At 35.3% G+C, this 27,083-nt stretch overlaps 4 protein-coding genes across 4 annotated transcripts; 3 read left to right on the top strand and 1 right to left on the bottom strand.

Annotated features, from left to right (window-relative positions):
• Positions 1 to 1,061: 1,061 nt before the first annotated feature.
• Positions 1,062 to 2,360, top strand: LOC17890571 (putative RING-H2 finger protein ATL12). The gene has a single exon (XM_006299980.2). It carries the CDS (start codon positions 1,062 to 1,064, stop codon positions 2,250 to 2,252), a length of 1,191 nt encoding a protein of 396 aa, XP_006300042.1. The 3' UTR covers positions 2,253 to 2,360.
• Positions 2,361 to 3,001: 641 nt separating this feature from the next.
• On the bottom strand, positions 3,002 to 8,246 carry LOC17892975 (protein phosphatase 2C and cyclic nucleotide-binding/kinase domain-containing protein). Its single transcript, XM_006299965.2, has 14 exons — positions 6,646 to 8,246; positions 6,423 to 6,554; positions 6,108 to 6,338; positions 5,883 to 6,008; positions 5,728 to 5,790; positions 5,563 to 5,645; positions 5,235 to 5,466; positions 4,833 to 5,149; positions 4,652 to 4,739; positions 4,235 to 4,582; positions 4,073 to 4,138; positions 3,863 to 3,984; positions 3,619 to 3,775; positions 3,002 to 3,535 (listed from the first exon to the last, which is right to left on the bottom strand). Exons 1-14 carry the CDS (start codon positions 7,738 to 7,740, stop codon positions 3,290 to 3,292), a joined length of 3,306 nt encoding a protein of 1,101 aa, XP_006300027.1. The 5' UTR covers positions 7,741 to 8,246; the 3' UTR covers positions 3,002 to 3,289.
• Positions 8,247 to 11,497: 3,251 nt separating this feature from the next.
• Positions 11,498 to 15,462, top strand: LOC111831564. The gene is made up of 4 exons (XM_023786197.1): positions 11,498 to 13,099; positions 13,256 to 13,499; positions 13,718 to 13,780; positions 13,928 to 15,462. Exons 1-4 carry the CDS (start codon positions 11,498 to 11,500, stop codon positions 15,460 to 15,462), a joined length of 3,444 nt encoding a protein of 1,147 aa, XP_023641965.1.
• A 5,423-nt stretch (positions 15,463 to 20,885) lies between these two features.
• On the top strand, positions 20,886 to 26,427 carry LOC17891951 (beclin-1-like protein). Its single transcript, XM_006297378.2, has 13 exons — positions 20,886 to 21,089; positions 22,192 to 22,281; positions 22,674 to 22,776; positions 23,241 to 23,405; positions 23,828 to 24,168; positions 24,318 to 24,488; positions 24,582 to 24,706; positions 24,798 to 24,846; positions 25,098 to 25,256; positions 25,348 to 25,433; positions 25,540 to 25,611; positions 25,782 to 25,931; positions 26,035 to 26,427. Exons 4-13 carry the CDS (start codon positions 23,255 to 23,257, stop codon positions 26,285 to 26,287), a joined length of 1,557 nt encoding a protein of 518 aa, XP_006297440.1. The 5' UTR covers positions 20,886 to 21,089; positions 22,192 to 22,281; positions 22,674 to 22,776; positions 23,241 to 23,254; the 3' UTR covers positions 26,288 to 26,427.
• The last annotated feature ends 656 nt before the right edge of the window (positions 26,428 to 27,083 follow it).

Here is a 27,083-nt window from a genome sequence, read left to right on the forward strand (position 1 = left end):
TTAATATAAGAAACAATTTGAAACTTTCCACAAAAAAAAAGAAACAATTTGAAACTTTTAATTTCTCTATATTTTAGTAACTACCATAACTACTAGGTTTTAATATAATAAAAATAGATCAAAACATTATTAAAATTTTCTAAATTTACCTTTTTCAATTTATTATGTACAGAATTTCTTTGACGAAATTTGTGGAAAGTGAAAACCGAAACATTGAAATTTATGCAATATTTTGGGTAAAAATATGTTAAAAATAAATCAAAAATTACAAAACATATCAATATTTTATATTTCTCCATTTATATTTAAAAGATAAGAAAATACAAATCCTTTATGCAATATTTTGTTAATTTTTATTATTTAAAATATTTAACTTTCCCACACCATTTACCTATATATATAACCAAATCTTTGTGTGTAAGCTTAGAATATCCATTTTTGTTTTTCAGTTTTGATAGCATTTTTTTCTTTTACTTATTGAAGTAAAATCAAGACGGACAGATGGGAAATATGTATTTTTTTTTGGCGATTATATGACATGATGGGGTATAAGACGAGAAATACTATAATATGCTTCCAACAAGTTATATGACGGGTCGGGTTGTAAGATGGAACGGGTTTGACTTAATATTACAAAAAAAAAAGAATATTATTAATCTCACAATTCAATACGGGTCATTTTACTACTTTTTTAACCGACACTAATATAAAACATGTATAATTAAACTAATTTAGTAAAGATTGATATTATGCAATCTTAATAATTATTAAATAAACTCTAACATCTATAAATTTTTAAAAATATGAATTTAAAAAAAAAAAAATTATCCCGCGGTGTACCGCGGGTCAACATCTAGTTAAAATCATATAATTTAACTTATTCCACCATAATAGTTTATTCCCTTTCACAGAATTATACATGCCTCTCAATGAGATCAATAGTGATGTCACGTTGATAATATATATATATATATATATATATATATATTATTGCGTTTTAAAACATCTCTCTCGCCAACAAATTCACAAATACGACTTTTTTGTTCTTACTTTCTCAAACGATGAATTCACCACAAGAACTCTCCATTCTCTTGTATATCATCATCATAATCATCTGCTTAGACTATGTCTCTGCTCAATCTCCTCCTCCTCCTCCTTCTCTTGATCCGTACGCAACAAGCGACCTCTTCAAGCCTAGCTTAGCCATCATCACCGGAGTTTTCTCCATCGTCTTTACTCTCACCTTTGTTCTCCTCGTCTATGCCAAATGCTTCTACAACGATCTCCGATCAGAGGCAGACGGTGACGTAGAGAGAAGACGACATGAACGTCTCTGGCAAGGGCTTTTCAATCGTTCCTCTCGATTCTCTGGTCTCGACAAGACGGCAATCGAGTCTCTTCCCTTTTTCAGGTTCTCTGCTTTGAAAGGGTTAAAACAAGGGCTCGAGTGTTCTGTTTGTTTGTCTAAATTCGAAGATGTTGAGATTCTTAGGCTTTTGCCTAAATGCAGACACGCTTTCCACATTGGGTGTATTGACCAGTGGCTTGAGCAGCACGCCACGTGTCCTTTGTGTAGAAACAGAGTCGATATTGAAGACGACCTCTCTGTTTTGGGAAATAGCAACAATAGTCTTAGGATCGTGAACCAGTCTCAGACAAGAGAAGAAGACTCGGGATTGGAGATTTACATCGAACGCGAAGAAAGGAATAGTGACGGGTCTTCGAGACTCAGCAGTTTCCGGAACATTCTAAAGAAATCGTTGTTTCTTGAGAGACAAGCAAACGAGGGCATCGAGGAGAAGAAAGTTATGCACAAGTTCAATCACAGGATCGTCGTTTCAGACGTCGTGTTTAAGAACCGTTGGAGTAATGTAACTTCATCGGATTTGACGTTTTTGAGTGCTGAAATGCTGAATTCAATGTCAAGCGAGAGATTCACGTCGATGGATCGAGTGCAAAGAGGTAACGTCCGGGACAAGGAAGATACAGAAATGAAGAGAATGTGGAAGAACAAAGACTCATCTAGAAGAACGGTGTCTGAGATCACGACTGTTACTAGAGAAAACGTGGTTGGAGGAAGCTGCAGCTGTTCAACAGCTGCTACAGCGTCTACGTCGCAGAGTTACCCTGCGACGACGGAGGAAAGAAGACGGCGGTTGTGGTTGCCGATTGCTAGAAGAACGGCTCAGTGGTTTGTTAGCAGAGAGAAAGGGAATGAACTAAACACGACTCGCCAAAATCTTAATGTATAGGTTTTCCCCGTTTGACAAGTTTGATGAATTACTAAAACTAGAATCAGTTTTGGATTTAGGGTTGACTTTATGTATAAACTCGTAATGGTTCCAGATATAATTTCACTATTTGCAAATGCTCTTTGTAGACCATTTTTGGTCGGTCACTTGGATTAGGGCAACATGTGATTTTGTAGTCGACTTGCAAAAAACACTTTACAGATACCCTTACCCACGTTTTGAGATCAAAATAGTGATTTATGATACACGTTGGATGAAATGAATTTGAGGGGTTTTCAAGTATGATAGTGTTACAAGTTGTAACTTACAATAAAGTTGTATGTAATAGTTTAAAACAAAAAGAAAACATGTAGACCACTAAATTTGCTTAGATTGTTTAATTAGCCGCCAGTAAATGACATTTTCTTTGTTATAAGTCCACTCTAAAATATTATGATCAGATCCAAATTATAAAAAACGAGTTTATGTTTCCAAATTTACGGTCAACATTTCGAATTAAACCCAAATTTATGATCAGAGTTTGGAAAAACACAATATTGTTATGTAATGGCACTAATATAAATCTTATTTAGCATTCATATTAACGAAAAACCACATTGCTGAGTTCAGAAAAAGTACTCCAAACTTTTAAGATATATCTGAGCTTAATTAATTGGAGTTTGATCCAAAGTTAATTGTATTGGATTGTATGGTTTACTAACTTCATTGCATAATGCTTATCTATCTTCGAAAATCATTAAGACTACAGGCGGGCACAAAACATAGAACTCTTTCTATAAAAGTCAGAGCTCATCAGAAAAAGAAGTCAGACAATACAAAAAGAATTTGGAGGTGATTGGTGAAAGATCTTCTTCAGCCATTATCTAACATATACACCTATTTACACCACAACCAAAAGGATCCTAAATTTTCTCATGAATCATGGTTTTAAGATCCATAGGCTCCCTTGTTTTCAGCATCAATGACTGTTTTCAAGCACATAAATTTGAATTGAATAGAAGCGGGCAAAAAGAGCTGCGGTTTTTGTTTGAAGTCGCTTACCATTCTTCTAGCCAATTTCTAGCATCTTTGTCATCTGTTGTGTCGAGCGATTGAGCAGTTTCTAAAGGGAGAACCGTGTCGTTCTCCAAATGGTGATGGATGCGCGACATTATCTCTTGAGGAACTTCAAATTCGCGATTACTAATAGCTTCCCATTTAAGTCCATTGAACCATGGATGCTTCTTGATTGATTCAGGACCTCCTTGGCTACCAAACCGCAGGTTTTCATCAACTTCAAGCAACTACACAAGGGTTTTAAGATACAGGTAAGAAACTGTAACCAGAGATTTCTATTTTTAATAGATGTGAAACTCAAAAATGAGACCTTTGCAATGAGATCTTCCGCTTCATAGCTTAGTGCTCGAGGAAAAGTTAGTTGGCCTTTTGCAATCTTCTGAAACGTGTCTAGCTCACTTTCTCTCCATGACCCAAATGGCATTTCTCCTTCTAGCATATAGTAGATTAAAACTCCAAGAGCCCACCTTTTTGAATCAGCGCAAGAGAAGGTTACATATCTTCAAATATTATCCCGAAAATGAAATACATGAGGGTAAGAGGAAAATCAATACCAGTCAGCTGCAAAACCGTGTCCCTTTCCTTGAACAATTTCCGGGGCTAAATAATCTGCATTTCCGCAGATTGTAAATGTTCGTTCCCCGGATAGTTTCTTGGCGAATCTGAAGTCTACAACCTACAACAAAGAGATTAAAATTATGATCTGGTGGAAGTATAATAGATTATATGAAACCGAAAGAGCCATGTAACGCAAACACACAGACCTGTAGATATCCGGATTGATCCAACATCAGTAACTCGGGGGATGAACCTCTGAAGAGAATCTCGTTCTAGAAATTCCAAAAGCAAAAGAAAAGGAAAAAGACTGAGTTTCAGACCACGAAATCTTAGAAATTAGTGGAGAAGTTAGACAAAAAGTTTTTAACCTTGTGTATATCTTCTAAGGCAGACACAAGTGAGGCGGTAATGAAACGGGCAGATGACTCGTCAAGCGGGGAGTGAAGCAGAGAAGATATTGGACAAGCAAGAGTAGCATTCAGTAAGATGGCTGCAAATGTTTCATCGACACAAGTGCACAAGATTTCGGGAACAAAAGCTGAGGCCTTTATAACGTTCTTCATCAGATTCCGCTCTTTCAAGACTTGTGCCTCTTTACCTAATTTTTTTACCTTTTGCTTTGAAAATCTTTTCAAGCTCAGCAAATTTTCTTTATCTTTCAATTGCACAAGCCCAATTTCACTGCAGTCTGTTGAACTCAAGCATGTCGTCCATTCCTGGATAAACCAAAACAGGGTGAACCGAGAAGAAATGGTTATGATTTATGTAAAGTAAAGATTATTTACCAGGTCTGCAAGGGTGGCTTTAGCAAGAGCAGTGGTATCAGTAACTTTTGCAGGTTCCTTAGACAGATCAAATGAAGAATGTCTTGACCTAAACAAAAAACATTACATGAAATCATTCCACCAATGGAAACTTACGGACCTAAACTCAAAATCAAGCATGAAGAAAACTGTGGTGTCATACTTGTGACTGTCATCTGTCAGATTGGTCAGAGGGCCCACCGCTGACTCAAAATTTTCTTTTGTTAAAATCACACAGACCACATCGCCAACCGCGACCACACTTAAGGAATCTTTGAGTTCGCCAAGGAGAGCCCATTCGCCAAAGTAACTTCCTTCTTGCTTTTCTATGGAGACTTCTGTTCCAATTTCAGCATTCTCATATTCTTTAGTGATTTCAGTTTTAAGGCTTGAAATATTTTGACTCTCCAACACCTCTGTACCGAAAGTAATTCTCACAAGCCCTTTCTGGATAACATACAAGCCCTGAAGTTTTTCGTCCTATACATTCAAAGAAAAGTATGAGTAAGAATCTGTTGGGTAAAGAAGTTTAGTTATCTTTTGCAATATGCAAAACTAACTTCACCTTGGTAACTATTGTTTGTCCATCCGAGAAGCAAGCTTCAGAAAGAGACTCTGCAACATGGCTTAGTTGCAAAATTGTAAGACGGGAAAGAAGATCGACAGAACGAAGAAGCTTCAAGGATGCTAAGTTTGAAAACTCAGACATCAGAATTCCTCTAAAATCCTCTCTTTTTAAGGCCCACAATGTTCCATGATCTACAGCGCGTACAGAAGCCTGAAGCGGCTTGTTATGCCTGGCACCATCATATATTGCAAGAAACTGAATTAGACAGAGAGTACTTCCGCTCCTGAGAAGAATATTTCAAGTAAGAAAAGTGCAGAGAACCCACATTAAGGCAAGTTCACCGAATGATGATTGTTTCTCAGCTGTATAACGCTGCAAGATCCTAGGAACCTCGCCGTTCTTTTCATCCTAATATTCATCCCCAGTTAAGCAGAGTGATAATAATGCTCAAACCTGCTCACAAGTCAAATTTAGTTGCTATAGAACAAACCTGAGTTGCCAGGACCTCAAATTCACCACTACCTACAACGTAGAAGCAGTCCCCTTCACCACCCTGCAAGAGAACAAACCAGAGAGATCATGATATTATGTTAATTGATGGATATTTGTTGCAGAATCTGTGATCAAGGAGGAATATGCTTCAACCTGTTTCACAACAACATCCCCTGGATTAGCTTCAAGCCTTTGCATACAATCCAACAAAACCTGGCACTGAGAATCAGTGAGTTTCCTGAAGAGAAAGTGGTCACGCAACACCCGCTCAATGTGTGCCTGCACGGAAAAAGACTCATCTTTTAGCCTTTGAAGTTAAGAATGACTCAAGGCATTCCCGATTGGTTGAGAAAATGTGCAGCTGACAATTACTCTTACTTCTTCTTCCCAGGTTTTCCTATGGGCTGGAGACGGAGGAACCCAGGCATGTCCATTCTCTAGTGAACTCTCAATGGCACGTATTCTGGCTCGAGATAGATCATGCCTCACACGTTGGTTTTTAGAATTCCATCCAAAGGTGGAAGGAGATTCCGAACCTGTAAGCTCCACAACTTGGGGAGTAGGAGGCTGCAATAGAGTTCCAGTACTTGACAATTGCCGAGGAGCATCCTAATAAAAATAAAAATCTAACCTCAGCCATCAACAAAGACAAGAAAATATAATATACAGCCTACAAACAGAAGCTTTGCTTACATCTTTTAGTCCACTAATGTGCACGACAATGATGGTTATATCATCTGTCCGAGTTTCATACTGTAGCCATAGCCTATATGATTCAGCAACAATTGCAGCACAAGCATCTCGAGGATCCTTATGTTTTGCAACCTGAAAAAAAAAACGTCCACATTCTGTGAGACTTGCTTCATCTACTTTGGGATCTATAATGAGTAAGACTGCGGAGGGAAGAATACCTTACCATGTCAACCACAGTCTGACTAGAGATGAACTCAAAGACCCCATCACTAGCAACCACAAAGAAAGGATTATCTGGTGTGAGCTCAACAACAGCAATCTCAGGGTTAGCAACAACACCAATTGTCTCTGCAATAGAATCACCAATACTCCTGGTAAAAGCAGTTCCAGGATACATTCCATTGGGAATCCAAAGTCTCGGAGGGTCTCCATCATCATCTTCCTCAGTACCCCAACACTGAACATCAGGGTTTTTCAAGCCTTCAATCTGATCAAGAGTAAGAACTCTAGCTCCACAAAGCTTAACCCTTTCAAGCTCATCAGGTCTAAATGGAGTCTGATCAATAGACAAATCAACAGCAACAAGATCACCATCTCTTTTCTCAGCTAAAACCGCCCTGGAATCACCTGCATTAGCCACATAGATTGTCCTTCCTCTAACCATAACCGTAATCGCAGTTGTCCCACTCATACTATCATCAACTACATCAGCATGCAACTGAGAATTCGTGCTCAAGAAGGCCGTATTACAAGCCTCTGCAGGATCTACACGGAACCTACCATGTCTGAGAAGATTCTCACACAGCTTCCGTTTCACAAACTGGGAGCACTGCGCACCAAACTCGCCATGCCCATCAAAAACCCCAAAAAAGTGATCATCCGAGTTACTCCCAAAAGGCGTATGAATGGCGAAACTATCTTGATTAGCCTTATCGAGAGCATCAGGGTAATACCCTCTTTGAGAGAGAAACGAGTATCTCAATTCATAGTTGCAAGACGGAACCTTGACAACCCTTGACCCATCCGGTGGTAGAAATTGAGAAGAAACCCTAGAAAGCCGAGTAATCCCCCATTCCTGGTCTCTACTCAAACTAAGCTGATGGATTTCGTGGTTATCTTCATCATCATCCACCGCATCCGAAGAGAAATTAAACACCGGATTATTATCCTCCTCAACCGCCGCCGCCGCAGTCGCATTCGGAGTTCTCGTACCAGCACCAACTCTAGCCGGAGCTTGTTGATGATGAGTATGCCTGATACTATTCTCTTTCGTGGCGCAAATCTGACCAATGCAAGTTTTGGAATAAGCACAACCCATCACTTAGAGAGAGAGAGATGAAGATAGCACAAAACCCTTATTAGTAAAGCTGCTCTGCTGCTCATTCAACGAATCATTGAAAAAAATTACAGTAAGGGAAGTCCAAAACAGTTTCTTTTATTCAAAAGACTCGGGCTTTATCATCACTTTCCTCGAAAGTATCAAAATTTTCCCGAGAAAAGTTTCGAAAAAGATAGAAAGAGATTGATTCCACCATAGATTGGGGGAAAACAAATTGGAATCGGAAGATTACAGATTCGGTGAAGTGTTGAAGTGAATCGATACAAAACTTTTTATAACAAGATTCTGAGATAACTGAAAAGTTTGAAAAGGGAGAAGAAATTGGGAAACAAACACAGAAGCAAGTTCTCTCTCTCTCTCTCTCTCTCTCTCTCTCTCTCTCTCGTAAGAACCGTTGCTGCTGCGAGAGACGAACAATGAATTTGATTTTGTTTTTTTTTGGTTTTTTGGTTTGTGTGTGTTGTTGTTGTTGTTGTGTAAGTGTTACAACCAATCGAATAGGTGAAGAGTGATTTGGATAGAAGAAAGCTAACGTTTTTGGACTGATGACTATTTTTGTATAGAAGAACAATTTTTTTATTTTTTGTTATTTTTGGGGAAAAGTATAGAGAGATAGAGGAACAAATTAAGCTAACGGTTTGGACTAATGTATTTTACCAACAATTAGGCTTTCCCATTAGGATATTCATGTCATGGTTGTGGTTTGGATTATTCAGGTTTTAAGTCCCTTTTGAAAATACGATCTGAATTTAAACCAAAATCGATAATATTCATACGAGAATAAAAAAGAACGAAATGATTACCAAATTATAGGAAGTTCGAGTAATTTAGGTTACAGGTTATTCAGTTTATTCTGGTTAATTTTGTAAAATCTAAAGAGTCAAGTTGTTTTAAATTATGGTCAATTTATTGGTTTAAACTAAGGGGTTTTAGTTTAGTTTTTAATGGGTAGATCGAGTTATTCGGATAATACTTTATCTGCACCTTAAACGGTAATTATGGTAGTTATTATGTATGTATGTACTTGAACCCTAACAAAAAAGTGTTTACTAATATGATCAGTGTGGTTCGATTCAAATAATTTGTCTTTGCCTGTTTACATTTTTTTGTATATATGCTTTTAATCGTGATATAATTACATATTTTCGGAAATATATATACTTTTGTCAAATTTAAATTCATATGATAACAGAACAGATGATAATACTAACATAGATTCTTTGCCATTCTAGTTCGGTTTTATTTTGTTGTGTGAAATACATTTTCATAAAAGATTTTAATGACTATGATAATTGTGGAGAAAAAAAAAAGATTATTTGATCATCAGTCTCTTTTCTTAACGAATTCAAATGATTGTAAAATAAGGATATAATCATAATCACTACTCACTAGATCGTAAGTTTTTTCTTTTTTGATCATTTATAATTCACACACACATTTAATTATATAAGTGAGAGAAGATATGAACCTAATCCCAATTTTTAGGTCATCGAGACATCATCCACCAAGAAAGTTATGAACCTAATCCCAATTTTTTTATGATTTAAGGAAAATCAAAAGAAGAAAAAAAAAGAAAAATCTAACATACTCGTATTTAATGGACAAACGACACACACTTTAATTATATAAGTGAGAGAAGATATGTGGCGAAGAGAAGTGAAAGGGCAGCCACGTTGAGGCATTTATAAAGAGAAGTAATAATAAAACCTAAAGCCCTTTTTGAGGTTATGAATGCGAAAATGGTCCCTCACGAGTCACGACGACCTAATAATTTTGAGCATTGCGTTGTGTCTCATCTCATCATTACTTAATAATGTTCATAATAATGATATATATACCCTTTCATTGCTTTTGTACGGTAAATCTTAATAATATGTTGTTTAATGAATGAAAACCTAACAAATTAAGTCGACTAAAGAATAACGAACTATATACAAACATAACATAGTGACACAATTTTTTTTTAATTAATAGTGCTAATAATAGTAGTGACACCATTTTTTTCAATTAATAATGCTAATAATAGTAGTGACGCTTTTTAAATAAAAGAATCATGATCGAAACTTTACACCATAACATTATTGTATATATGCACACAAAAAAAAAACATTTATAGTGTTAATTAAATGGTATTAGTGGACCAAATAAATAGTTTCGAAAATAGAGCTTTTAAAATCGCACTCCATATGTTATAATTATAAATCATACACCAATAAATTGGTTATTTTAAATATCTACAAAAAGAAAATGATATAAAATGTTACTAGATCCGTTTATAATTATTGTGTTGGTTAATATTTATTTATATAGAGAAAAAGTAGTGTTGGAACTATAAACAATCGATAAAAAAACAAATGTCCGATGTCCATGTGTCTATCCAATAAGCCAACATATAGAGTTGTATTTGGTCGGTATAATCAAATTAGACGTCCATGTATATATAATTCCATAAGCTTTTTGTTTCGAATTTATAAAAAGAAATGTCGATGCTATATCGAAAAAGAGTCACGTCGCATTTTTAATTTTTCTTTTGGTCAAAAGGAAAAAGGTTTTATTAGAAGATAAGAGAAAGTTTTTGGGTCACACATATGATCTGATAGGAAGAAACGTAAATGGATTCTCTCATGTCTTCTTCTCTCTATATAATTGCGCTTTTTACGCTTGTGGGGTATTTTATTGGTTGTACGTCACAACTCATAATACGTATACATACATACACTTGTTTTTTTTTTATGAGCTTATCTGTCTCTCTACATCGATCGATTCCAAGTACTTAATATTTGTATAGTTGTTGTTGTTGTTGCCGCCACCACCACGTCAGCTCATGCATGATGAAACATATATTGTGTACTGATGAACCATCACCGCCGCCTTTGCCACTATATATCACCACATCGCCATTGCCGTAATCACCATGATCACCATCACCACCACCGTCACTAGCTAGCTACGTCAGCCAACGTTTCTCACTTCTCACGCACGTACACATCCACTGACTAAAATGAGTATGAAGGACTAACTATATATGTATACACATTTCATCCCTCAGTTACGTACTTACTTAATTTGTAACATTTTGGTGCTAGTATATATACATACTCCTAATGCGTACGTATGTGAAACCAGCTTGTCCTGACACGTTTCCTTTCACATAAAATTATCAGACAATCTGTGATGAAAACGGTTTTGGTACTAGTGGAATCGGATCGAGACTCGAGAGGATATATATACAAAATATATGTCTTTAATCAAATGGTTATTAATATGACATATTAGAGTATCTGGTACTTGGTTTGTAACCGGTTATTGACATTTTAGATTGGTTTAATATTGGTTTAGTATTGACTAAACAGAGATTAGAACGTTAAGTGTTTGTAACAAACTTTTCTCAGATTAATAAAGGTGTTCTTCTCTCTTTCTCTCATGTTGATTCTCCGATTTGGTTTTCCGATCTAACTTCAATATGGTATCAGAGCACAATGCTTGAATCTTCCGCTTCTTAATCCATTATCGGAGTTATCTTGTTCCCGCATCTTTGAGAATGAGTTGTTCAAACGCTTCTTTCAGCTGGATTTTGTGTATCGCCATTGCTGCGATTTCGGAGCTGTTAACTGCAATTTTTGTTGGTTTCGTGCTTCTTCTTCTTTTTGTTTCCTTCAATTGATCTTTGTGTGATTGGGATTTATTCTTTGCTCATCACATTTTCTTGAAATTTTCATTTTATTAAATCTTTCAAATGGTGACTCCGGTGAATCGGGAATCTGGTAGTGGTGAAACAACACGGTTTCCGGCGGATCAATCTGATAATCCGTATTATTTGAATAACAATGATCATGCTGGTTTGATTCTTGTTTCTGATAGACTTACGACTGCATCTGATTTTCATTCTTGGAAACGTTCTGTTATGATGGCATTGAATGTCAGGAATAAACTTGGGTTTGTGAATGGCACGATTGTGAAGCCAGCTGAAGATCATAGAGATTATGGAGCTTGGACACGTTGCAATGATATTGTCTCTACTTGGTTGATGAATTCAGTTTCGAAGAAGATAGGTCAGAGTTTACTCTTTATCCCTACTGCTGAAGGAATTTGGAATAACATTTTGTCTAGGTTTAAGCAAGGTGATGCACCTAGGATTTTTGCTATTGAGCAGCGTTTAAGCAAGATTGAACAGGGTTCTATGGATATTTCCACTTATTACACTGAGTTGCTTACCTTATGGGAAGAGTATAAGAACTATGTGGAGCTACCTGTTTGTACTTGTGGAAGATGTGAATGTGAAGCTGCTGCAAAATGGGAAGTTCTTCAGCAGAGAAGTAGAGTTACTAAGTTTCTGATGGGATTAAATGAGTGTTATGATCAGACAAGGCGTCATATCCTTATGCTTAAGCCAATTCCATCAATGGAGGATGCTTTCAACATATTAACTCAAGATGAGAGGCAAACAACGATTAAGCCACTCTCTCGTGTTGATAATGTAGCTTTCCAGGCAGTAGCACCAATAGATACTGACATGGATAATGCTGCTTACATTGCTGCATATAACACTAATCGCCCAATTCAGAAGCCTGTTTGCACTCACTGTGGGAAAGTGGGGCATACTATACAGAAGTGTTTTAAACTTCATGGTTATCCACCGGGTTACAAGACGGGTTCTGGTTCAAGTTTTAAAGGTAATGCTGCTACAGGACAGCAAATGCAACAGGTTCAGCAAATGCAACAGTTGCAACCTCGAATGCCAGTATCTCAGTTTCAACCTCGGATGGTTTTTTATCAGCCTAGAGCGCAAATGAATCCTTATGAATCAATGCATAAAGCTAATGCAATTGCCAATGTTTACTCTGATTCTACACCAGTTGTTACAGATTTTGGTACTTATGTTCCGACTGCACAACCTCAGTATTTGCCTCCTCAGTCTCAATCAATGCCTTATGTTGCGACTGATGGTTCAATACAGAATCTTCAGAATCTAACATCACAACAGATTCAGCAATTGGTTCATCAGTTTAATTCTCAGATACAATCTTCATCTCAAGAATCTGATGTTCCTATAGCTGCAGTTACTGGTACTCATGGTACAGCCACTATATCTGAACATGGTTTAATGGCAAAAACATCAACATCTGGTACTGTTTCTTTTCCTTCTAATAGTCTTAAGTATGAGAATAATAATCTCACTTTTCAAAATCATACACTCTCTTCTTTACAACAATTTTTGCCTCATGATGCTTGGATAATAGATAGTGGAGCTTCTATTCATGTCTGTTCAGACTTAGATATGTTTAGGGAATTGAGACCAGTGTCTAATGTTACAGTCACTCTTCCTAATGGTACTAGGGTTCCTATCACACACACAGGCACAATATGCATTTCATCAGTTTTAATTTTGTATGATGTTTTACATGTTCCAGATTTTAAGTTTAATTTGATTAGTGTGAGTTGCTTGGTTAAAACTTTAAACTGTTCAGCTCATTTTTACATTACTTGTTGTTAGATTCAGGAACTTACACGGGGCTTGATGATTGGGAGGGGTAAACTATACAACAACCTCTATATTCTTGACAAAGAAGATCACTCCCTCTCTTCATCTCTTCCTGTGGTCTGTTCTGTTTCTGATTCTAAGCTTGCTGATGGGGTTCTTTGGCATCAACGTTTGGGTCATCCCTCACCAGTTGCTTTGTATAAACTTGTTAGTCATATTCCTTCTTTAAAAAGTGTATCTTTTGCTGTTTCGGATTGTAAGATTTGTCCATTAGCAAAACAGAAAAGATTAGCCTATGTTTCACATAATCATTTAGCTTTACATCCGTTTGATTTAGTGCATATTGATACTTTCTTACACTTGTTGATGACTGTACTAGAGTTACTTGGGTTTATATGATGAGAAATAAAAGTGATGTTACTGTTATCTTCCCAACTTTTCTGAAAATGGTTTCAACACAATATAATTCAATAGTTAAGGCAATTAGGAATTACAACGCACCAGAATTAGCTTTTAATGATCTTGTTAAGGAGACTGGTATGATGCATTATTTTTCCTGCCCTTATATACCACAACAGAACTCTGTGGTAGAAAGGAAGCATCAACACTTGTTGAATGTTGCAAGATCTTTACTTTATCAGTCTAATATACCTTTGTTATACTGGAGTGATTGTGTGAATACAGCTGTTTTCTTGATTAATAGATTACCTTCAGCCTTGTTGAATGATAAATCACCTTTTGAATTACTCTTAGGGAAGTTACCAGATTATTCATTGCTTAAAAATTTTGGTTGTTTATGTTATGTTTCTACATATACAAAAGATAGAAATAAGTTTTCTCCTAGAGCAAAACCTGGTGTCTTCTTAGGTTATCCTTCTGGATACAAAGGTTATAAGGTTTTAGATTTAGAATCTCAATCTATTCTGATTTCTCGCAATGTTATATTTCATGAAGAAGATTTTCCTTTTAAAACAAGTGAGTTTTTACATAAATCAGTTGATATGTTTCCTAATACTATACTTCCTTTACATGTTCCTTTACATTCTGTTGAAACTTTTCCAGTAGATGATCTTAGGACTGTTAATAATACTGCATCTGCATCTGCATCTCGTCCTGCACACACAAATAGCAGTCCTAGTACCATTCCTTTATCATCTAATCATGTACCAATAGATACTAGTCTTAGTACTGTAAACATAGCTAGGCCTAAACGAACGACAAAAGCTCCTAGTTATCTGACTGAGTATCATTGTTCATTAGTTCCTTTTCTTTCTACTTTACCACCAACAACACCTAATACTACTATATCTACACCAGAAATAATATCTACCCCTATCCAGAAACCTCATACTACCCCATATCCGATTACTTCTTTTGTCTCTTTTGACAAATTACATCCTTCCTATACATCATATATCTGTTCTTATAGTCTTGAAACAGAACCAAAAACATTTAGCCAAGCTATGAAATCTGAAAAGTGGACTGGTGCTGCTAATGAGGAACTTGCTGCATTGGAATTGAATCATACATGGGATATAGAGTCTTTGCCTCAAGGAAAGAATGTAGTTGGCTGTAAATGGGTTTTCACCATTAAATATAACCCTGATGGAACAGTGGAGAGGTATAAGGCAAGATTGGTGGCACAAGGTTTTACTCAGCAAGAAGGTCTGGATTATCTTGACACTTTTTCACCTGTAGCTAAACTGACTAATGTAAGATATATACTAGCTCTAACTGCTGCAAAAGGATGGAGCTTAACCCAAATGGATGTATCCAATGCTTTTCTTCATAGAGAGCTTGATGAAGAAATTTTTATGTCTTTACCACAAGGATACACGCCAAAGGACAGAGTCTTGCCTCCTAATCCGGTATGTCGTCTAAAGAAATCTCTATATGGTCTAAAACAAGCATCACGCCAATGGTATAAGAGATTTTCGTCGGTATTACTGGGAGCTAACTTTGTCCAATCACATGCTGATAATACATTGTTTGTGAAAGTTGATTCACAAGCTTTTGTTGCAGTATTGGTATACGTTGATGATATAATGATTGCCAGTAACAATGACACTGCAGTGGAAGCTTTGAAAACATTGTTGAGGTCTGAATTCAAGATTAAAGATTTAGGACCAGCAAGGTTTTTCCTTGGTTTAGAGATAGCCAGATCCTCTGCAGGAATATCAGTTTGTCAGAGGAAGTACAGTAAAACCTCTATAAATTAATAATGTTGGGACCATGAAAATCTATTAATTTATAGAGGTTTTAATTTATCGATAAATTAATAATTATTAATTTATAGAGAGATTATCCTAATTGGGAAAGTGTTTTCAAAAAAATATTTCAAAATAAGATTTAATCATGATAATTTGTATTTTATATAGTCATTAACAAAGAAAATAATAACTATTATGTCTTGAAAGACAATTCTAACATTTTTTTTTATAGTAGAATATTAGAAATAAACTCTAACAAAAAATAATGTGTCTATATATACATATATTTTGTAAGTTTTACCTAATTATTAATTTATAACATTGATGGGACCATATATTTACAAAGGATTTTCAAAAAAAATATTATCTTATTATTTTATCGAAATTTGTCTAAAATTACACTGGTCTCAAGTTGGGACCGGAGATATTTATTAATTTATAGAGATTATTAATTTATCGTGTATTAATTTATAGAGGTTTTACTGTATACTCAAAATCTGTTGGAAGATGCAGGTCTATTAGGATGTAAGCCAAGTTCTATTCCAATGGATCCTAATCTACATTTGACCAAAGATATGGGAGAGCTATTGTCTAATCCGAGAGCTTACAGAGAACTGATTGGAAGAATGTTATATCTGACTAATACGAGACCAGATATCACTTTTGCGGTTCATCAACTCAGCCAATTTATCTCAGCACCTACAGATGTGCATCTTCAAGCAGCACATAAAGTTCTGAGGTATCTCAAAGGAAATCCGGGTTTAGGACTAATGTATTCTGCAAATACAGAGATATGTCTTAATGGTTTTGCAGATGCTGATTGGGCAAATTGCAAAGATACAAGACGATCAGTTTCTGGTTATTGCATGTATCTTGGTACTTCACTCATCTCATGGAAGTCAAAGAAACAGACAGTAACAAGTCGAAGTAGCACAGAATCAGAATATCGAAGTCTAGCTAATGCTACTTGTGAACTGATCTGGTTACAACAGTTACTTAAAGATCTGCATGTTACAATGACTTGTCCAGCGAAGTTATTTTGTGATAATAAGTCGGCTCTGCACATTGCTATGAATCCAGTGTTTCATGAAAGGACTAAGCATATTGAGATCGATTGTCACATAGTTCGGGATCAGATTAAAGCTGGAAAACTCAAGACTCTACATGTTCCATCTGGAAACCAACATGCAGATATCCTTACTAAGCCTCTTCATCCAGGACCATTCTATACTCTGCTTCAACAAATGTCATTGTCAAGTCTCTATCTTCCAAATCCAACTTAAGGAAGATATAGACTTGAGAGGGGCATATTAGAGTATCTGGTACTTGGTTTGTAACCGGTTATTGACATTTTAGATTGGTTTAATATTGGTTTAGTATTGTAAAGTTGAATCAGCATATATAAGCTGACTAAACAGAGATTAGAACGTTAAGTGTTTGTAACAAACTTTTCTCAGATTAATAAAGGTGTTCTTCTCTCTTTCTCTCATGTTGATTCTCCGATTTGGTTTTCCGATCTAACTTCAATATGACATTTTATGAAATCGTTTCTCAATTTCTAAATTATTTTGCTGGATTTGTTTCCTTGGGTCTCTTCACATACAAAAGCTTATTTCTGACCTAAACTGAGTTACTTAGTCAATTAATTACTGATAACAACTGATAGAGACTATATTTGGTTAATTAAGATACTTTTATCTCCGGTAATATTTAAAAAGGCTGCTAATGTTTGTATGTATGATCTGTTTTTGTGTATGTATATACTCATATACACACTCTTATTTCCTTGGCCAAATTTCATGAATGGTAAATAGTGAACCCGTATTACCATTTGGTTAGGTTAGATAGGGTAGGTGATATATAACCCTTAATTCTACCTAGGAATAAGAGAGTAACACATGCATATAGAATTTGAACTTGCATGCCTTTGTTGCTCGAATCTTGAATATTCAAAATTTGAAAACCAAAAATTTTTTTTTTTTCATTTGAACATTAATCTTGTTTAGCTTTCATCTCCATACATTACAGGGAGCAAAGAAAAAGCTTGTATCCACGTATGGATCACCGTGAAAGCAAGCAGTGGTGTTTAAAGTTATAACACTAATAAATTTTTATTATGAGAAAAAAAAATGTATTATGTAATCAATAGAACTCTAATATTTTCATTTTAATTTCTATGCTATAAAATTATTTATCGAATAATATTTATAACTAATATGATGTGTTTTTCATAGTTTCAATATCTGACATTTTCAGTTCTCAATCGATTTTTTAAAATAAAATAATCATGTTGTATCATCATCAAATGTGTATGTGTATATTCAATTTATCAATCATATCTCTATATATTATAGATGATTTACATAAGCTATTCTAAATTTAAATAAATTATAGACAATTCTCACAAATAGCACCAAAAAGTATTTACAAATGTAGTACACCATCTAAAGGCTTCTGGCCGTAATCCCACCCCACAGCTCCGCCTGAACAACCATTTGTAATTAATACCTCTATGTTTGGAAGCATGACCATATCAATTTTAGTTATACACATAATTTCAATGGAAATTGAAGCAAATTGATTAATTTTAGACATTTTTTAATTTGTACTTCTTTTATAATCATATTAAGATTATAACAATTACATTTAAAAGTATCAATTCAAGTTTTTCTAAAGTTAATAATCATATGGTATTATCTTTGATCCATACATTATAATTATTAAACAACTTGAGAGTTGACGGAAAAAAGTAAAACATAAGTTTTGTTTTTTTTTTTTAAAGTATAACATAAGTAAAATATAAGCGGTTTATAAACATTTTTTTTTTGTCTATTTTACCAATTTATGTAAGTTCTGAAAAACCGGATGAACTCAAAACCGTTTTCCCAAAACTCATAACCACTAAGCTTTACGCTTTATTAAAAATCTTATTAAGCAGTGTTTACCACTCACTTATAACTAGTTTTATACACAAAGGCCAAAGCCTAAGCTATATTAGATTGTAACGTGAGATTTTTAATCTAAACAAGAATGGATATAAAGAACACCCTCTTTCTTATCCTTCTTATTCACAAAAACAAACTAAACTTAATCTCTCAAGAAAAAATTGTTTTGTCTAACCCTAGCAAGCTCCTCTCCAACACCTTTTATATTCGTAGGTTTTGATGATCCTTTGGGTCTTGGATGTCGCCAAATCTCTAAGAGAACATTCTTTCCAAACAGAAACCTCTCTTTGGGCTCTCCACGTCACTACAATTCCACACAATCTCTTATTCCTTGCTGATTACCCATGTTTCAACAAATTTGTGCATCCTTGTTGCTCGGAAAAAAAATAAGGGTTCACTAACAATTTCCTATATAAAATCTACTATGCATATGCAGCTGCTCAACAACTACATGGTTGTGATATTTGATAGAAGCAATTTCGGAGTTTCAAATTTCTCACTTCCCAACGGCACGGCAAGTGCATCCGGTAAAATGAAGGACACAACCCCAACCTCGACTGCACTATATATTTGATTTACTTTGATGCCTTTTTTTTATTCCAAACCTTTGACCCAAGCGAGAAGGTTAATGATCTCAAAATATCGTGAGAAATGCAAGTATGCAACCAAATTATAAGTATTTTACTTTTAAAAAAAAATTATTTAGTTTTGATTAAACTCCATTTTTTCACTTGAAATGTTGGTTACACGTACGCTATTCCAATAACCACACGATTTTGATTTCTAAATATAACCCGCAAAAATTTGTTAGGCAATTATTTTGTTAAACTACATAATTTTGTTATGTACTAGGAGGAGACAATGTTACCGGACCTTTTAACTCGTATCCTTCACGTTATATCTCTCACAATCACCATATATAAGAAAGAGAAATGTTCACTTGACTATTATTGGTTAGCTCCGTTCACTTGATTGGAAAATATAGAGTTGTAATTCACTGCTAAAACAATACAATATAGATACAAGAAAAGAACAATAAATATGGTATATAAAAATGTTGGTTTTGGTGGGTGAGCAATACAAGAAATAGTGGGAACAAGTAGCCTTTAGCCCATAACATGTCGGAAACATTACCAAATAAACTTTATATCCGAATGTCATTGTAACTTTGTATAAATATTCATAGAGCCAAATATATTAATTTAGATTTACTCAATCTATCAAAACAAAAAGTATTTCGAACATCTTCTCCCAGCGCCGACACACATGCATACCCAATCACATGCATGTGAATGTTTTTGTTTGTTTTGATCGGCAAGAGCATTTGATGAGGCCAAGAAGCGCCATGTAATTTGGAATACAACAACAGTACAGTAACGCATGTGACATGTTCTAGTTATGAGCTCTCGTTTCTGCTTTATGCAAGAGTTCTCACATCATTTTGCTTAGCAACATCAGAATAGAAAGAAAATAAACACACACTCTACATTCTTACATCAAACAGTTTCAAATGAATAATTGGAACTTGAAAAATATATATATACATATATACAAATTTGTTTCTGGCCTAGTCTTGTCTTAGTTGTCTATATATATATAAGACTAGTAAACCATATCTGATAACCATAATGCAAAAACATATTTGTCTCCATTGGATTGGGCAAGGCTTGTTTTAGATAGAGACCCAAGAGAAATGTCTGAAAAAATGCATAGAAGAATAACAGGCAAGGCTTGTGGGATAGAGATCAAAAAAAAAATTAGGATGTCTAAAGTTTGTTCAATATTCTCGAGATATAATTTGGGATCTTCAATGCAGTTTATAACTAGTTGGTGAATTTGCTTCAAAAGTATACTCATAAATAAAAAGAATACACCAGTCGAGAATCGAACCCGAGTCTATACCATGGCAGGGTACTATTCTACTACTAGTGCTCTACATTCCTTTGACAAGGTGACAATTTTTATCCAAAATTATAGCTTCCTTGTGAGTTTTGTCTATCTTCCATCATCAAGGTCTTTCATCAGATTTAGTATCGGAAGTCATCGAATTTGTATTGCTAGGAGAGGAATCTGAATTTAGCCGTGAATGTTATGAATAAGTAGAGAAATTCAAACCCCAAACCCGTTCCCCCCCCCCCCCCCCCCCCCCCCCAAACAATGTAGTTAGAGATGTTAAAGAGGGCTCAAAGATAAGGGCCGACCGTTAATATGAATATAAGCCCAGATCCGTTAATATGCATATAAGTCCAGATCCGTTAATATGAATATAAGCCCAGATCCGTTAATATGCATATAAGTCCAGATCCGTTAATATGAATATAAGCCCAGACCCGTTAATATGAATATAAGCCCAGATCCGTTAATATGTGAATAATAAACAAATTTTTGGGTTAGTAAAGAACTTTTATTAAAATATTGTGGGTTAAAAAAAGGGCTGGTGGCCCTGTTGCACAATTTTTAACTTTTGGTCTTCTTCCTTTTTCCTCAATACAACGTCGGAGAATTATTTTTCTTTCTTCTTCGATCTCTTCTCTTCTCTGAAGAAAACTTTGAAATTCAAAGACAATGGGATGCCCGATTTAAAAAAAAAACAATCTAGGCTTTCTAATTTTGGGGAAAATTAAACAAATCGAAATTTTCAATTCCCTTGTTTGATTCTCCTCTAAGACCAAACGCTGCTTCTGCTTGTCCGTAAGTCTCCGATTCTCCTCGTCTCTCAACTCGTTGCTCTGGTTTCGTAGCGTTTTTTGTTTTTGGTTTTCCATAGCTAGATATTAGCATAGCTTCTTTTCAAGCTCCTTTGCTATATTATCTTTGTGTGCGTGTCGCGAAGAAACCCAATTTGATTGTGTATTGGATTAGCTTTAAAGTCTCGATTTTGCAATATTGAGTCCTCTCTCTCTTTTGATTGAGTTGGGTCTGAGACTCTGAGTTGAGTCCATTAGTTGTGATCTGATTTTTCGTAATCGAGCTTAGTTAGAGAATTTTCTCAGATTGTGAGCTCATATGTGGTTTCGATATAGATTGTACAAAGTTAGGATGTAAATGATAAGCATAATATAGTTATGTTTTGGGTTTGTGTTGTCTTATTCATGAGTTTGTTTTCATCCGTATTACTTAATGCTATATAATCTTCTTCTTTATTTAAAAGCAAACCCACGTTTGATTACTATTATTATGTGTCTGCAACACAATTGTGCTAGTATGCTGACATTGTTTCACTAGATTTCAGTTTCACGTGAATGTCTCTATAGGTACAGTTTACTTGGAGTTAATGAGTCTAGTTAGCTATTGAATCAAACACTAAGCTTGTTAGCTACTGAATCTGCAACACTACTCTAGTTTACTAATTCAGATTGCCACAAACTTCTGAATTAACTTCACATAAGGCAAAGATTGTAGTTTTATCATAATCTGTGTTGTTGTCATGTGGTTTGTGGAGAATTTTCAATGGAAGTCCAATGGCTTGTTGAATTTTAAAATTTTAAACTTTGACCATCCTAGTCTTAGTATAATGTGATCTAGTTACCCTCTGTTTTCGTGTGATATTGAGTGCTTTTCAATGCTTTGTTCTTAACCAAAATGTCATCTTGTTTATGATTCCTACTCTAAACTGTTGGCTTTTTGCTCTAGAGTTACATTCTGCTCTTAGGCTCAGTTTCATTCTGTTCGGAATGATGGGACCTGCTGAGAATTCTTGTGTCTGATTTTGTTACAGTAGCTGAGAGTTCTTGTGTTTGTGTCTAATTTTGTTACAGTAGCTGAGAATTCTTGTGTCTGGTTTGTGTTGCAGATAAGAGCAGGAGCTGTTGTGCTGACGGGCATTGTGTTTTGGCTAGTTATTCGTTCCTTACAAATACTCATTTGATCTGGTTTAGCAGCTGTGAGTGGTTTTTGATCTGGTTTTTGACATATTTACTTTATCCACCTGTTCTGATTATATTATCTGTTTTATGACATGTTTGCTATGGTTTTATGATCTGTTTTATGACATGTTTGACCCAGCCTGGATGCTTTGCTATGTTCTAAGTATTATCTGTTTACAGTATAACATTCAGTGGTATATTACCAAGTTTCGATTTTAATTTGGGGCATTGATTTGTTTGAGTTTGAATCATGTGTTGTGTTTTGTTCATATTCCTAAGCAAGTAGAAAATGGGGAAGAAGTTCAGGAAACGGGGATTGTACATTGTGTTTCTTAACTCTCAGGTTCTTATAATATTATTTTATCAAGTCTCTAAGTCAAAACATTATTCTATGTATATCCTTTGACAGGAGTTATAAGGAATTGTCCGAAAAGTGCAATCAGCTGGGTAGAGGCGAAGCTCGATCTTCTGAGAAACTAGAAAAAGCTTTGGGAAAGATAGATAAACTAAAGGTGTGTCTTTTGGTGTTGCACTCGATCTTGTTTGGTTCTTCTATATTGGGTCTTATGAATTATAAGATCTTGTTTGGTTCTACTATATTGGGTCTTATGAATTATAAGATCTTGTTTGGTTCTTCTATATCTGGCTCTTATAACTTACAAGATCTTGTTTGGTTCTTCTATATCTAGCATTGAGGATCTTGTTAATGTTTAGTTTTGTTTGTTAGCATCGATTCATAGTACTGCTGAGTTTATTGTTGAATGGGACATCATATAGTTATATAATGAATATGTATTTATGTATTTTTCTGTTAGACGTTTCTGTCCAATTCGAAGTCTTTTATGAACATGTTGGCGCAACTGATGTGCTTTGTGTGCTTTTACCAGAGTTCCTTGAAACTGATTTGGTTTAATTAGAGTGTGAAGTTTAATGTTTTATTCCAATTATTGGTTTCTTCTCCCACCGTTGATATCAGATCTAAGTGTAGCGATGAGGAAAGAGGAGATCCCGGATAAAACTCGGACAATCCAGGTCGATCCGAATCTGCCGAAATGGGTCTGCCAAAACTGTCACCACTCCCTTACCATCGTCGGCGTTGATTCCTACGCCGGCAAGTTTTTCAATGATTCCCCTCATTCCGGTTAGGCCTTCTTTTTCCCTCTCTCGTTCCCTTTTACTTACAACTTGAAAAGAAAACAAAAAACTGTTGATATCGTTCAGAGTGAATCAAGAATTCAGGAGCTTCATGTTTGGTAATCTGATTCTTGTTCGTTATAGATATCAACAGTATTTTAATATACCCAATGATTGCCTTAGGGTTCTTGTTTACCTATCTAAGTTTGTTCACTAACACTTTCTCTGTTTTTATTAGGGTTGGTTCAATAGTATGGTCAGATTGTATGTAGTGATTTGTTTTTCTTCCAGCAATTGTTTTGATTAGAAGTTATTACTATGAGTTGAATCAGACCTATGTGTAATGAATTGTCCATGTGCTTTTTCTCATAATGTGTTAAAGAGGTTCTTAGTAAAGTCTCTCACAATGAATGTGATTGTTACTTCCAGCAATGCAGGGCTCCTCCATCCATGGAGCTAACAGTGTTCTTGGTTCAACACGCATGGACAACTCTTTTGTTGTCTTACCTCGTCAGAAGCCTCCAGCTCAGGGCATTCCTCCACGTCCTCGTGGGGCGTCAGCTCAGCCTGATGCAACTCAATCTGGAAAGGCAATGGAAGAATCGTTTGTAGTCGTGTACAAGTCTGAGCCAGCTTCTGATTCAGGCGGTTCTCATAATCTGTCGCTTGAAGTGGGCCAAAACGGTCCATTGCATTCAAATAATTCCGGCTTTAATGCTACTATCAATGTCTTAACACGAGCTTTCGATATTGCCAGAACTCAGACACAGGTATCATGCTATAACGTTACGGTTCTTGATTGAAGAGTATATCTGCTGGATAAATTGGAATCATTAAGAGTCGCATTAAATTTGGTTGGATAATAGGAGTCATTTGGACCTGATAATATGTTTTACCTTCTTCTTTTTTGAGTTCTTAGGTTGAACAGCCATTGTGCTTAGAATGCATGAGGGTATTGTCTGACAAACTTGAAAAGGAAGTCGAGGATGTGACGAGGGACGTGGAAGCATATGAAGCGTGTGTTCAGCGGTTAGAAGGGGAGACACAAGAAGTTCTTAGTGAATCTGATTTCCTTAAGGAAAAAAAGAAGGTAATTTTCAGGTTTCATCATACTGTTTGACTCTGAGATGAATTGCAGATACTGTTAAGTGACAAGTTTGTTGTTGTTTACTGCCCTACTTAGATTGAGGAAGAAGAAAGAAAACTTGTTGCAGCTATAGAAGAAACAGAGAAGCAAAATGCTGAGGTGAACCATCAACTGAAGGAGCTAGAATCAAAGGGAAATCGATTTAATGAACTCGAAGATCGGTTAAGCTCTCTCACTGTTCCCTTATTGGCAAATATTTCTTTAATGCTATCTCTTATTTTCTCACATGTTTTCATAAATTTTCTGGTATAGGTATTGGCAAGAGTTCAATAATTTTCAGTTTCAACTAATAGCCCATCAGGTGCTTTGCTGGTAACACTATTAGGGTTCTCCCTCATTTCAATATATGATTTTTTGGAGAGTCCAGAGCTTTCATTCGTTTGCTTCACGGATTCTTGATAAATTTTATCTCTAATTTTTGTTTTCTTATTAATAGCACTTGATTAGGTTTTATGTAGTCAATGTTGTATTTGTGAAGGGTTAGGCTTTATGAGCAACAGCATAACACTAGTTTCTTAGATCTAGTGTTTAAAGATATGTCTTTGTTAACAGGAAGAGAGAGATGCAATATTGGCAAAGATTGAAGTTTCACAAGCACATTTAGAGTTATTAAATAAGACAAACGTACTGATTGATGCTTTCCCCATACGATATGATGGAGATTTTGGTACAATTAACAACTTTCGACTTGGAATACTCCCTGACATAAAGGTAAGCTTGGAAGTTAAGTTGCATGTTTATAAGTTATAACCTCTTCCCGCTCATATAAATTGTAAACTTAGGTCATATGAAACATTATCAGGTTGAGTGGGATGAGATCAATGCTGCTTGGGGCCAAGCCTGTCTTCTCCTCCACACAATGTGTAACTATTTCCGGCCAAAATTTCAGTATCCTTGTTACTATTTTTTCACAACTCTTTTCCTTATTTCAATTTGTTGTGTGATACTGTTTACTGTTTATGAAGTTTATCCTTAATCAGTAACCCTTTTAAAGATGTCGAGTTAAAATACAGCCAATGGGGAGTTATCCTAGGATTGTAGACAGCAACAACGAAACTTATGAGCTGTAAGTATTCTTCATTGTTTAACTGTCATATTCTTGTACGGGTTTGTTCTTGGAGTTGAACTTAAAATATGTCTTGTGCTGATTTTACGCGAGTCTTTTGGTGAGTTTTGTCTTTGTTTCTTCAGCGTTTTTAACTAAAAAGTAAAAACTGTTTTAATGATCTTCGTCAGGTTTGGTCCCGTAAACTTGTTTTGGAGTACTCGGTACGATAAAGCCATGACACTGTATTTGATGTGTCTTAAAGACTTTGCCGATTTCGCAAACTCAAAGGACCAAGAAAACAATATTCCACCAGAGAAATGCCTCAAACTTCCATTCAAGCAAGTCTCCATTATCCCAAAACCAAAATCTTTGTTGTCACTCAACTTTTATTTTCTTAATCCGTGCGATCCAAAACCTTGAAAGTCTTCTCATATTTTGCAGGATCGATAATGACAAAGTGGAGGCATATTCAATAACACAGAGCTTCAACAAGAAAGAGAGTTGGACCAAAGCACTGAAGTATACTCTCTGCAACCTCAAATGGGCTCTCTACTGGTTCGTTGGAAACACCAATTTCCAACCTCTCTCTGCTACTGTCTCTTTACCTTCTAATGTATCAGCGGCTGGTTCCTTGTACGCCAAGCGAGGTCCTGATTCTAATATTAAGCCGTCTGGTAAAAACCAAAGATACTGAACTAAAATCAGCTGACTTGTGTGAATAGTTTACGCATTTGTGTTATGATACAAATCGAATAATAATAACACTGATGCTTATATAATCTATTGTACATATACTTATTTCGTGTTATTGTAGTAAACTTTTTTATTTCGTTAGTTCCTTATCTTCTTTATCTTCGTAAGCCTATTATTCTTCTATATATGTATTTTTGGTCTATCTAAAACAAGCCTTGTCCAATCCAATGGAGACAAATAATCACCATATTAGCTATTGCAGATGAGTCAAATATGTATTTGCATTATGGTAATCTGATATGGTTTACTTGCCTTATATGTATAGACAACTAAGACAAGACTAGGCCTGAAACAGATTTGTATATATATTTTCAAGTTCCAATTATTCATTTGAAACTGTTTGATATATGTAAGAATGTATCAGAGCAGGTGGATAAAGTAAATATGTTAAACCAGATCAATGTCATAGCTAATTTTCCTATAAGCTAAGAGTTATAGTGTTATACTAACAAAACGAGTTTGATTTGTAAACTATTCAAGTTTCATTAGATTGCCAATTGTTACGTTACATCATCATCACAGGCAAGAAAAAAAGAACACCCAAAATAATTTGAAAATCAACTTACTAAATAAATGTCTGTCTTTTTCATGATAAGGATTAAGGAGAAAACTTAGAAAGAATGTCTGTCTTTTTCATGATACGGATTAAGTAGCAAACTTAGAAAGAGTTTAGCAACCAAAATAAATAAATTCCTATGATTAACTTATGGGTTTCAAAAAGAGAAAATGAATACTAG

This window comes from Capsella rubella, unplaced genomic scaffold (genome assembly GCF_000375325.1).
Source record: "Capsella rubella cultivar Monte Gargano unplaced genomic scaffold, Caprub1_0 scaffold_3, whole genome shotgun sequence".
Taxonomy (NCBI): Eukaryota; Viridiplantae; Streptophyta; class Magnoliopsida; order Brassicales; family Brassicaceae; genus Capsella; species Capsella rubella.

What these genes read in the sequence shown, in the direction of transcription:
- LOC17890571 (XM_006299980.2), top strand. Translation starts at nt 1,062, where the DNA reads ATGAATTCACCACAAGAACTCTCCATTCTCTTGTATATCATCATCATA.
- LOC17892975 (XM_006299965.2), bottom strand. Translation starts at nt 7,740, where the DNA reads ATGGGTTGTGCTTATTCCAAAACTTGCATTGGTCAGATTTGCGCCACG. An exon ending in GGAAAACCTGGGAAGAAGAA is followed by an intron (nt 6,009 to 6,107) that starts GTAAGAGTAATT and finishes TTTTCCGTGCAG; the next exon opens with GCACACATTGAGCGGGTGTT. An exon ending in CCTTAGAAGATATACACAAG is followed by an intron (nt 4,139 to 4,234) that starts GTTAAAAACTTT and finishes TGGAATTTCTAG; the next exon opens with AACGAGATTCTCTTCAGAGG.
- LOC111831564 (XM_023786197.1), top strand. Translation starts at nt 11,498, where the DNA reads ATGGTGACTCCGGTGAATCGGGAATCTGGTAGTGGTGAAACAACACGG. An exon ending in CTCTTCCTAATGGTACTAGG is followed by an intron (nt 13,100 to 13,255) that starts GTTCCTATCACA and finishes ACTTGTTGTTAG; the next exon opens with ATTCAGGAACTTACACGGGG. An exon ending in ATCTTTTGCTGTTTCGGATT is followed by an intron (nt 13,500 to 13,717) that starts GTAAGATTTGTC and finishes ATAATTCAATAG; the next exon opens with TTAAGGCAATTAGGAATTAC.
- LOC17891951 (XM_006297378.2), top strand. Translation starts at nt 23,255, where the DNA reads ATGAGGAAAGAGGAGATCCCGGATAAAACTCGGACAATCCAGGTCGAT. An exon ending in TTTAATGAACTCGAAGATCG is followed by an intron (nt 24,707 to 24,797) that starts GTTAAGCTCTCT and finishes TTTCTGGTATAG; the next exon opens with GTATTGGCAAGAGTTCAATA. An exon ending in GAATACTCCCTGACATAAAG is followed by an intron (nt 25,257 to 25,347) that starts GTAAGCTTGGAA and finishes AAACATTATCAG; the next exon opens with GTTGAGTGGGATGAGATCAA.